At 29.5% G+C, this 12,269-nt stretch overlaps 3 protein-coding genes across 7 annotated transcripts; 2 read left to right on the top strand and 1 right to left on the bottom strand.

Moving 5' to 3' along the window:
- The first annotated feature begins 257 nt into the window (after positions 1-257).
- Positions 258-3,740, top strand: Pp2A-29B (Protein phosphatase PP2A regulatory subunit A). 2 transcript variants are annotated; one of them, XM_029305609.2, is made up of 10 exons: positions 258-588; positions 911-1,102; positions 1,202-1,421; positions 1,512-1,672; positions 1,750-1,905; positions 2,026-2,297; positions 2,374-2,568; positions 2,663-2,906; positions 3,003-3,246; positions 3,417-3,740. In XM_029305609.2, exons 1-10 carry the CDS (start codon positions 505-507, stop codon positions 3,419-3,421), a joined length of 1,773 nt encoding a protein of 590 aa, XP_029161442.1. In that variant the 5' UTR covers positions 258-504; the 3' UTR covers positions 3,422-3,740. The 2 variants fall into 2 exon arrangements, with proteins under 2 accessions (XP_029161442.1, XP_029161440.1); XM_029305607.2 differs by having other exon boundaries at positions 3,412-3,740.
- A 531-nt stretch (positions 3,741-4,271) lies between these two features.
- On the bottom strand, positions 4,272-10,981 carry LOC114933103 (uncharacterized). 4 transcript variants are annotated; one of them, XM_029305565.2, is made up of 11 exons: positions 10,727-10,981; positions 10,154-10,661; positions 9,422-9,599; positions 9,112-9,351; positions 8,799-9,038; positions 8,582-8,677; positions 8,193-8,467; positions 8,021-8,119; positions 7,600-7,873; positions 7,257-7,501; positions 4,272-7,181 (listed from the first exon to the last, which is right to left on the bottom strand). In XM_029305565.2, exons 3-11 carry the CDS (start codon positions 9,560-9,562, stop codon positions 7,022-7,024), a joined length of 1,770 nt encoding a protein of 589 aa, XP_029161398.1. In that variant the 5' UTR covers positions 9,563-9,599; positions 10,154-10,661; positions 10,727-10,981; the 3' UTR covers positions 4,272-7,021. The 4 variants fall into 4 exon arrangements, with proteins under 4 accessions (XP_029161398.1, XP_029161399.1, XP_029161401.1 ...); XM_029305566.2 differs by having other exon boundaries at positions 10,154-10,654; XM_029305568.2 differs by having other exon boundaries at positions 10,154-10,648.
- A 76-nt stretch (positions 10,982-11,057) lies between these two features.
- Positions 11,058-12,047, top strand: cype (cytochrome c oxidase subunit cyclope). The gene is made up of 3 exons (XM_085484099.1): positions 11,058-11,178; positions 11,570-11,727; positions 11,845-12,047. The coding sequence occupies exons 2-3, from the start codon at positions 11,570-11,572 to the stop codon at positions 11,915-11,917; spliced, it is 231 nt and encodes a 76-aa protein (XP_085340225.1). The 5' UTR covers positions 11,058-11,178; the 3' UTR covers positions 11,918-12,047.
- Positions 12,048-12,269: the final 222 nt, after the last annotated feature.

Raw genomic sequence — 12,269 nt, 5'->3', positions numbered from 1 at the left:
TATATTTTACACATATAAAGAGAGGTTATATTTCATTCCATTCTATAAACATTCTACAAACAATCTTACCTAAAAATGAGCAATCAACGTAACATTAATCGATATTTATAAGCAAGGCTCTATATAAAAAGATTATTATTATTTGAAAAAAAAAAATTAAATATACATTATATATATTATATATACAAAATTATTCTCACTTTCGGAAAGATTCTCTGTCGTGAACATAAGAAGACGCCATCTGCTGGCAAATTGGATCATTATTGTTGTAGTGTGAGCGTCAATGATTCATGGAGTCGCGTGGGGAGTTGCGAGATATATATCGAGCACTCTTCTGAATTACTGAAAATCAGGTTCACAATTATGCTGTAATTATATGTAACATCCTGAGAGATTCAATTCGAGCTTCGAAAACGTGAGCATCGGCGTCGACGCGTCAACGCGACACGGTGAGGAGTCCTTCCAAACGTGCGGCGCATCAAATTGTCTGTGTCCGGCAGCAAAATGGCAGCGAGTGACTCTACCACGGACGACAGCCTCTATCCGATTGCGGTTCTGATCGACGAGCTAAAAAACGAGGACGTTCAGGTAATTACTGCTTGTAACGATTACAAAAAGTGATCTTTTGCTACTTGTTTTCTTCCGAAGTTCCCCCGATCACTAAATAAAGCATAACGGTACACGAAAGAAAGGCTAGTAATATCCTTTATCTTAATTTGTGATATATATGTATAGTAATTTCAAAGATAATATGTATAACAGTAGACAAAGTTGAGAACGTGTTGATGCAAATACTTAAAAGAAAAAAGTCTTAAGTTCAAAACTTAAAATACGAAAATATAATTTCTTATTTCTAAATACATTGATATGCATTACAAAATACATTGATTACATGTTCTTTTTGTTACAGCTACGTCTCAATTCTATTAAAAAGCTATCAACAATTGCACTTGCGCTAGGTATCGAACGAACACGGAGTGAACTGATACCATTTTTAACAGAGACTATTTACGATGAGGATGAAGTACTTCTTGCATTGGCTGAGCAACTTGGCACATTTACTCCACTTGTTGGTGGGCCAGAATTCGTGCATTGTTTATTGGTAATAATATTGGGTTTATTTTGAATAGTGTTTAATATAAATTCCAGTCATTTAAATAGTCTATTTTATCAAAGAAATAAATGTAAATTTTTAATTTAGCCACCATTAGAATCTCTGGCCACTGTCGAAGAAACTGTGGTTCGGGATAAAGCGGTAGAATCTTTAAGAAATATTGCAAGCCAGCACAGTCCTGCAGATTTGGAAGAGCACTTTGTTCCTTTGGTACAGCGCTTAGCTTCAGGAGATTGGTTTACGTCAAGGACATCAGCATGTGGCTTGTTCAGCGTTTGTTATCCAAGAGTGAGCCCAGCCATCAAAGGTAATTGTATAATAATTTTATCTCTTCATATTAAATAAATTTTTAATATAGAATAAATATGAAAGGATATTAAAAATTTGACTGTTACAGCGGAATTGCGAAATCATTTTCGCAGCTTGTGCCAGGATGATACACCTATGGCACGACGATCAGCTGCCTCTAAATTAGGAGAATTTGCAAAAGTTGTGGAAATTGAATATCTTAAATCAGATTTAATTCCCATGTTTGTTATACTCGCTCAAGACGAACAAGTAAGTTCATTAAAATTATAAAATTTTACAATTCTAGCTTTTCAAGTAAATTATTACATGCAATAATAATTTTACAGGATTCAGTTCGTCTTTTAGCTGTCGAAGCTTGTGTTAGTATTGCTGCATTGTTACAACAAGAAGATGTTGAACAGTTGGTCATGCCTACTCTTCGACAATGTGCTAGTGATCAGTCATGGCGCGTTCGTTACATGGTGGCAGATAAGTTTACAGATGTATGTATTAGTTGTTTAAAACTTAATAAATATAATTATTTTTAGAATATAAAAATTATATATTTTATTTAAGAAATTTATATATATATATTTTTATCTAGTTATTAACATTTTTTGTAGCTTCAAAAAGCTGTTGGTCCAGAAATAACAAAAACAGATCTTGTGCCAGCATTTCAAGTATTATTAAAGGATATTGAAGCAGAAGTGCGGGCTGCAGCTGCTGATAAAGTTCGCGATTTCTGCCAGAATCTTGATCAATTCAATCAGGAATCTATAATAATGACAAATATATTACCCATTGTTAAAGAATTAGTGGCAGATCCAAACCAGCATGTAAAGTCAGCTTTAGCAAGTGTGATCATGGGATTGAGTCCTATACTTGGAAAGCACAAGTAAAAATAAATAATTTTGAAATCTAGCAAGATACAATAATTATATCGATATTAATTACTTTTAATATTTTTGCAGCACGATTGAGCATCTACTACCTCTATTCTTATCTCAGCTTAGAGATGAATGTCCAGAAGTGCGACTCAATATCATTAGCAACCTCGAATGCGTTAACGAAGTTATTGGCATACAACAACTTTCACAATCCCTCTTACCTGCCATTGTGGAATTAGCTGAGGATTCCAAATGGCGTGTGCGACTAGCTATTATTGAGTATGAGAAATTATACGTTAATTTTTTTATTGTCTAATATATATAATTGGAGTTAAAATAAATGACATACTTGTATTATTGATTTGCATTTTAGGTATATGCCATTGTTAGCTGGACAGCTTGGAGTAGAATTCTTCGATGAGAAATTAAATTCTTTGTGTATGACTTGGTTGGTGGATCATGTTTATGCGATTCGGGAAGCAGCTACTTTAAATTTGAAGAAATTGGTAGAAAAGTTTGGCCCCGAATGGGCACAGAATACAGTGATACCTAAAGTGTTGGCTATGTCTAGAGATCAGAATTATCTTCACAGAATGACATGCTTGTTCTGCATTAATGTAAGTTATATCAGTATATCATACGATTTTAAAACAAGGGGATTGTGCTAGTAAGATATTTAAAAAAAATTATATTATAACAATTTTTTATAATAGGTTCTAGCTGAAGTATGTGGTCCAGAAATAACAACAAAAGTAATGCTTCCAACTGTATTGACAATGGCTACTGATAATGTTGCAAATGTAAGATTTAATGTCGCTAAGACGTTCCAACGAATTGGACCTTTCCTCGAGCCTTCAGCAGTTCAGACTCAAGTAAAACCTATTCTCGATAAACTGAATACTGATAGTGACGTGGATGTAAAATACTTTGCTTCAGAAGCAATTGCTGGCATTGCAGGTAATAACATATTACTATAGCTTGTTAAACTTTATTGAACAAATAATTAAAATATGTCTATATACATACATTGCATGTTTATTCTCATGATGATTTCTATCTATAAAAATTAAATTATTTATTATTTTCTATCTTAATCATTTACCTTTGATTCTAATGTTTCAGCGTAGGTTGAACAATATAGAATGCATTTATCATGTACTCACAACATATTCAACTTAAAAATTTGAGATAAAAGTAACATCCCACAATACTTCACTATACATGGTAATAGGTAATATTAATGCACGGTCACGGAGCAGATTTTGGCGGTATAAGAATATACAAATTTTAATTGGTAGATTATATTAAATAGAGCATATAAATCATATCTCTTAAGTTATGTTGTATTTATATATCTATTAATGAGTACAATATTCAATTTAATTTGTAACATGTATTTCTCATACTTAAATGTTTTAAAAAACAATATGATAATAAAAAATATCTCATAATTATTCGTACAATGAAACACCTAATTACGAACTATACTTTTGTCAATCTTAGAAAACTTCATAATCATTATTTTTTAAATATTTAGTGTATGTTTTAAAAAGAGAAAAAACAATTTTTTGTTACAATTTATTTTATTACATTAGTCATCAATATAGATATCTTACATTATATGATATTATCACAGCTTATTACTATTATTCATTAATAATAATTTCAATACATAATCATATTAATTAAATATTATAGTGAATGTAAGATACACTGATGGTTGAGAATGACAGTAATTATATAACAAACATTTCCAAGTTTTATCCATATAAAAAACAAAATTAATTATCCATTTTAGATTTGCATAAAGTAAATTTTTTTATCCACTAAATTAAATAAAATATCTAATCATTACCACTTTTGAGTCTTATGCACAAGTAGTGTAACAATATCAAGTATAATTTTAAAGAATAAGACGCAATTGATGCATAACTTTTAATAATTGACATGTACTATTGTAATAAAATAATAAAAAAAGTGAATAATAATGAATAAATGAACTTTATTCGTTTACTTATTGCAATAGATGAGCACATATTGTTGCACAATTTCATACTTTTATGATGTAAGGATATACTTGTATTAACTATTTAACTACTATATTGTATATATAGCATGTATTACATTTCTCGAACTTTAAACTTTTCTGTTGTTTTACAGAGAATATAATTATAAAAAAAACGTAAGCTAAATTGTTTCTGTTAGTTTACTTAATATTTATATGTGTGGGATCTTTAGTCTCATTATTATAGTATTAATGTTCTTAAATTAAAATAATTAGTATATCGATAACTTCAAAACTATATAAAATAATACATAATAGCATTACTATTTTTATATAAAACGTTATAGAAGAAGTAAATCTTTAGACGAGTGCTCAAAACTTTTTCATAAGTTTATATAAAATAACTTATATTAGCATTAAAATTAACATATTGTTTCCATATTAAAGACTTCTTACAATACATAAAAGTTTTACTATTTTATGTATGTAAAGAACCTTTGATGACGAAACAATGTTAATTAACAATGTGTGTTAACAGTTTATAAAATAATATTTATAATTATGCAAATCTTAATATAACTAAATAGTTAATCTAAACTATTTAAGACATATGATCTATATCTTTTAATCATAGTTCTTAATCATTGTCATATAACTGGGACATTTCAATATTATATTATATACTATTACATCTTTTAATACAATCTATAACAATTAGTTTTGTTTTTATTATAAGCTTATCGATATAAATTTTTATCTAATCTGATACACCTTTTAACACCAAAGAAATAAAATAATCAGAAACAAAAATAAATTTGTAAAATCAAATTTATAATTTTTTTTAAGAAAGGAAGAAGAGTATATAGTTACTTATAAGAGAAACAATTCATTATACATTTGTTTTATAATCTACGGAGTGAAATACGTACAGTGTGACAAGTGAATATTTACAAAAAAGTTAATAATTTGAAAAACAATATTAGACAAAATTCTAGTACTTTAGAGCATACGTCTTTCGAGAATATTTTTTTATGTGAAGTTGCTAAAAAATAAACACTACAACCGTTTTTTCACTGCTGTGACCTTGATTAGCATTCATTAGAATTGCTATGATCATTATTCTTTTCAATGTAAATTGCAATTAGACATCCTACAAAAATATACAAAAAGTAGCCAAATATATAATTAAGAGTCTAGCGCGAGTTATTCCTTTTTAAAATTTCAAATGTTGTTTATTTCAAAATGTATGTTTTGATTCTCTTCAACTCTCTTCAAATTTCGAATCATCTTCAACAAATAATAATTAATTTAATCGTGCGTTTTTCTATTACCTTCAACAACATCTAATGAATAAAGTAATACAATGTAATAAGCCTCCTTCCGGTTCCAGCCATAAAGGAATAATTTATTTGGTTCTGTTTAGTTGGAAACATCCAAACCCTATTTATTGAATCCATGACACTGTAAATGTCTAAATCCTGTTTGTTAAATCAATTACGAGCCGTTACTTTTTAATCAAGTCACTTAATCCTGATCTTCCGGCTTCGAAGAATCAGCGAAAATTAGGTTACAATAATCTTTTCTAAGATCAAGATTGATACACTTTTAATTAAAGAATAATAACTCGTGACTGATATAACAAATGGGATTTAAATATTTCCAATGTCACAAAGATGCACGATATCAATTATTTGAAGATGGTTCGAAATTTGGATCAAAACATATTTCGAAATAAACAATATTTTAATCAATAAAAAAATAAAAAAAAGCACAATTCAAAACACTACAACTTTGTCCACTAATATTTGCCTGTAACAATATTTTTTTTCATAAATATTTTTGAAAATATCTACTTGTCAAGTTTTCATATGTCTAATCCTATATATATTCTGTTATATATAACACTTGATATATAACACTTGTCGTAATTATTATTCAATAATCTTATAACATTATTAAACAAACAGATAGTAAATTATTCAATTAACATAAATTATTAACATAAATTAACGTAATTATAAATACTTATATATAAATTGTACTAATGTTTTATGTCTTATTGATATCTATGTTCAAAAATCGTTATCTCTTTAAACGTTACAATTGCTTATGGTGAATACTACTATTATATATATTTATATACTAAGTTTAAAGCAATTTTTGAGAGTTGACATAGTATTCAAATTTTAATAGTATGTTTTCACGAATGTGTGAAATATATATAATATACACAAAAGCAATATATATTATACACTAACAAAATAATTAAAGTAACTGGAGTTACAACTTAACTTTGTCCATCTTATGAAATATTGCAAATATTTTATAATGCAATATATTATATACATTATGTATAATATAAAACATGGGATCTATGTATATCGAAAACTAGTTTGCATGTTATACATTCAGAAATGTATAATGAACTAATCAGGAGACATAAAATATGAAAGTTTGGCAACTGTTTTAATCCTTTAGTGAAATTGTAGCCACAGTACATTTTTTTTCTTAGTTTTTTTATCTACGTTTTGTAAAGTAATTTTGCTATTTTACAAAAAGTATATAAAAATTCTTGATTGAAAACATACTGTGTCTCAATCATTGTCATTATGTTTATATGCTTGAAAAGCATATATGCATATCTACATTATTATTTAATTTTCCTATCCTGAATTTATTTCAAGCAGGAAGCGTATCTATGTTTTATAATGCAATGGCAAGTGTAGATTATATTGTAGCCATGTCAGATTTTGTCAAATCCACAGAAATTGTATGACTAATCGTCGTAACGTGTGCAGTTCCACTACTCTCACTATCACTGTTAACGATATTTAACGATGAGATTTTGGCCCGTTGATAGGCTACAACGGTATTCAAGCTCAAGAATCTGAAACAAACGTCTTTAACTGTATAAACTGAACAGCGCCAATGTTATAATTTAAAAAAAGACTAGTATATTTACCTTATGCAGACGTACATGACCAATAATGCGGTTCCGGCTGCGAACATTCTGATGAAGGGCCCTTCTACAAGTTGAATAACTACCCACGCGGCAGCAGAAGATGCACACATCGTAGTAACAATAGCAATAGTTTGTAAACAATGGCGTGGGGTTAAACTGTTTTGCCAGTCTAATCGACTGGCATGTTCAACATTGTACTTTGTGTTACAAACTTTACAAATGAGGCTGTCGGCATTGACAGAACTCTATAAAAGGAAGAAAAAACAAAAATTACAATTTATGAAATACATGTTATGTTTCAAAAACAACTTTTAGCTAAAATAAAACTGTAACTTAATCTTACCTCGACGAGCCAACGACGCAAACAATCATGATGTACTGCACTTACATCACCCCTACAATGGCACGGTTGTATTAATGGACCAGCATCTTGTCTGTCACTGTCATAACAAATCCAACAATCTTTGCTATTGATCGATGCTGCATCTGAAGAAAGAAATGCGGTGTCTTGAGATGCGCTCTTCTCTTGTAATTCAATTTCTTTTATATGTTTCCCCTGATCCAGATCTAATCTTTTCAATATACGCTTTGGATTTAGAATCCATAATTGTTCCGGACTGAAACAAAAATCACATCATAAATATATATGTATAAGTATATTATAAAAGAAATTTTATAATATATAAATATAATACATAAAAGTATATTATAAAAGAAATTTTATATAATATACATATAATAAAAAATACACCTAGATGACATACCTCATACAATTCCATAGAACGCAAGGAAACCACAGTGCTACGCCAACTTCAATAACACGAAATACAACATCATGCCAATTCCTGCTGTACAATGGCACTCTAAAGACATAAATAAGAATGAATAAGTTAAATTCAAATATTGCATAACTTATATATATTTACATTTTCTTACTTTGTCTTCCAAAATTCACTGAGAGTCTCACTAAATAGAAAACCGACGATTATAAACAACATAAACGCTTGAGAAAGTAATCCAAATCTTGATTGATGTAATTGAGATGTATTCACTTGTTGCATGTGCAAAGGCTCTGCCGCGGATGTGGATGGAACTGGATCAAATAATTTTGCTGTTACTTGATCCTCGGCATGGATCTTTGCTTCATCAGCTGTACGTTTATTAGTTGCAATGGAAGCGACGCGGTATTCATTCAAGAATCCACCACGAACCTATGTCAAAAGTATAATTTTAAATTATTGCTTTTGATTATTAACTTATACATTATTACAGCAAATAACTTGAGTATAAGAGCTATAACAGTATTATAATATAAAAAAACATACTTTGAAGAATACTTCCACTCCATAGATCAAGAATAAAACCACTACAATGAACAGGAGTACTGCATAACAGCCGTTGAATACATGTGTATAGAAACTCTAAAAATAAATGTGGAAATAATTTTATAAATATGATTTTGAAATATACATGCAAATCAATAAATTATAATAATAATGAACGATATATAACTGTGCTTATATTTTCCATTCTCTTACTTACTTGATCTTCTTGCGAATATGTTTGTGCCATGATAAATTCCGCTAATAAAAGGGAATATGTCATTATGTTGAAGACAACAAAGGCTAGAAAAGATTTTGATAAAAACTGAGGTTTGTCCCATCGAATGTCCCTCAGATGAAACACCTCGGCCCAAAAACAAACGATCAACGATGATCCACTCAAAAGCAATGGATAATATGCTGACAGCAAACTTCTGGACCAGCCCTCTTTGAAAGCAGTCTGTAAAAAATTTTAAAATATATTAAAATATGCGTGAGAAAAACTTCCTCTACATATATTTGTTTGTACATACCGGTGATGTAAAATATGCGCCTCGTATAACGGATGCAAGAAAAACTACAAAGTATAGCAGTTTTTGAGTAGTAACCCTGCATGCTCTCAAAAATGATGGTGCCTTCATTTTTTGCCACTCAGCAACAATGCACATGACAAGTTGAATCAAACAAACAAAAGCTAATAAGAAAAAGATTGTAGCAAAAGCAACATAATAACTTAAATTTGGAATATGACATTCTGGTCCATCAAATTGAATCTAAAACACAGAATAATAAATAATAAACATCATCTTGGAGTGATTTGATATATGTAGTCAAAATTATTACCTCGCATAAGCAAGTTCCATTGTGACATTCTCCATGACCAGAACAATTTTCAATTCCACAGCTATTGTTCCAAGCCATCATACCAAATTTAACCAATATAGATAATGGATTTTGTGTACTTATTGCGATCACTTGTTCCATGATCGCTAACTACAGAGCAGCTGCTCCGATACAGCCTCTGAAAAATTGTTTTAAAATATATATTACTTAATTATTCTTTACATCACACATTTAAATTTTAGGAATTATTAAAAATAAATTACATTATATTCTAAAAAATGTACAAGAAATAAAAACTTATATTTTTTTCTAAAATTGTGAAATCATTTAAAAGTAAAAATTGAATAAAAATTTATATGAAAAAATATATCCAGATCTATAGCAAATAGATCTTGAGCAACATTTTTTTCTATATTATTTATATTTTTTAAATTTCAATACAAATAATTTATGCACTAAATAATTTAAATTTTATGACAAAAATTTGTTTGACAAAAGAATTGCATTAACACACGAGTACACACATTATTCACATTTATCTTTCTTTATAAATATAAAAAAACCGAGGAAGAGATAAGTTCGTTGATAAAACAATGATATCGATTCGCACACGCACACGTATACTTATGTCTACAAATATTATAAATTTAGATTTCGCACGAGAGAAAATTTGTAGAAAAGAAAAAAAAAAAAATACGATGCATACACTGATAACGATAAACGATCACGTACATTTTAATAGCAGAAATTAGTTCTTCCTATCGGGAAAATAGGTTTATTCCCCATTAATATCAATCAATATTATGTGCGTATACGTTGTGCAGGCCTCGGCGTTGGTACAAAATGAGTACAAGTGTACGGAATGACGCGAGAGCCAAGGGTCGCGTTACATTAGTCAGCTGTCACTGTTGGTCACTGGTCACTCGGCGGAGTTTCGTTCTGCGCAACGAAACGTTGCCTGGCCGCGTCAAGCTACGCATCGACCTCGATTCTCCGGAGATGGGGAGAAATCAATCACATCTGAACAGTCGCGTCGAGTAAAAAGAACCCGAAGATTCTTTCCTTCATATTATATGCATTCAATCCTCTGCTGCGAATCGGTTCGACGATATGAATTCTCTCGAGAGTCCCTTTTATTCCCACCATAAAACCACCATCGACGACGTAAATAGAACGCCTGATCCCGATGTTAAGATCGACTTGTCCAGCACCTCGCCAATGACAGATCTATGTCTGTCGACTATATTTAATATCTTGTCAGGATTTTTTTTTATATACATATATATATATATTGTATATACATACCACATTGCGTGCTCTTGGTGAAATTATGTCTGCTGTCGCCTTCGATATACAAAAAATACAAGAATATGCAAATTTCACAGATTTATCTTTTTCAGTTAATCTTTAACTATTCTTTCTTTCTGTCTCTAGAGCTTCATCACATGTCTCACATTTTAAAGACAAAAAAGAAATCTGTTTTGCTTTTTTTTGAAAAAAAACTCACGACTTTTAACATTTTCTCTCTCTAACTACGCATTTATCTTCCTTCGGATAGAAAAGTTCTGGGGAGTGGAAGCAAAAACGAACAGACCTGACGTTTGTCGTGTTTTGAAAACAGGTCTGAAGTATAGTGCCTTGACGTCACTACGTATCAAGTATTGTGGTCGATATTTGTCTAATGGTCGACATTGGTCGAAATATTCTTCAGACTTCAGACTGAACCGTGCTTCACGGTAGACATAAAATCATTCGAGGCAAGGATATATTTATATATATTTTTTATATTTAATTATTTTTAATCTGTGATTCATAAAACACCTCCTCAAGAATAATTTGCCAAGTATATCGTGAAACATTATATAATGTATACTCCGCGTCACACATAGTATAGAACATTATACTATTTAAATACAAAGTGTGTATTGTGACATTTTTACAAGCTTCGAAAATATTTTAATTGTTATTTTCGAAGAATAAAAATTATACACTTCTCGTAACGTCATATCAAAGACTGATAAAAATAAATAAGTAACCTATATTAATAGTAAGATATTTAATTGACAGTTTTGTAACTTTGAAAGGCAAATGTTAGCAATGTTTGTCTAAATAAAACGATTTTTTTATATGAATCTTTGGGAATTTCAGATGTCCACTCCACTGGTCAAACCACAGCTGCGTGGTCTCCATGCGTCACAGATTAAAAAGAACCTTGTAGGGATGATGGTAGTCAGCGTCAGCGCAGCACTGTTATACAAAGTATTCGTCTGTGATAAAAGGAAACAGAGATACGCCGACTTTTACAAGTATATGTTAATTTTATTTAAACTATTACTATTCTAATTTCGTTTTAATGTAATGCGTAAACTGTATTTAACACGATCTTCAAGTTACTCAACTACATTTTTAAAATTGTTTTGCAGAACCTATGATGCGGAGAAGCAATTAAAAATAATGAATGATGCTGGTCTTATGCAGTCGTATATCCCCAAATAGAAGATTATTATAAGAAATAGACAAGAATTTAAAAAGATGTGAGAAAAAGAAAAATAGTTACAGAGAATAATTTTTTTCAAAATTATAAATTATATCTCTATATATAATAAATAAACTTAATAGAATTATATATACATACATTTTTTTAACATAGTGTCGTTGATTAGTTTTACTTTAGTTAATTTCTCATTTTAAATTTATATTTTAAAGTATTCAGATTGTATGTATATATATATATATATCTTGTGAAAGATTTTATTTTAATGATTATAATAATTTTTCATTAGCTTTGTATGAATATTTATAACGAACTTGCTAATAATTTTTGCTAGATAATATTTTTATTTTATCA

The sequence above is a fragment of the Nylanderia fulva genome, unplaced genomic scaffold, assembly GCF_048542155.1.
Source record: "Nylanderia fulva isolate GAGA-0341 unplaced genomic scaffold, ASM4854215v1 Scaffold29, whole genome shotgun sequence".
In the NCBI taxonomy this organism is placed as follows: domain Eukaryota; kingdom Metazoa; phylum Arthropoda; class Insecta; order Hymenoptera; family Formicidae; genus Nylanderia; species Nylanderia fulva.
This window is presented reverse-complemented; position numbering and strand designations above follow the sequence as displayed.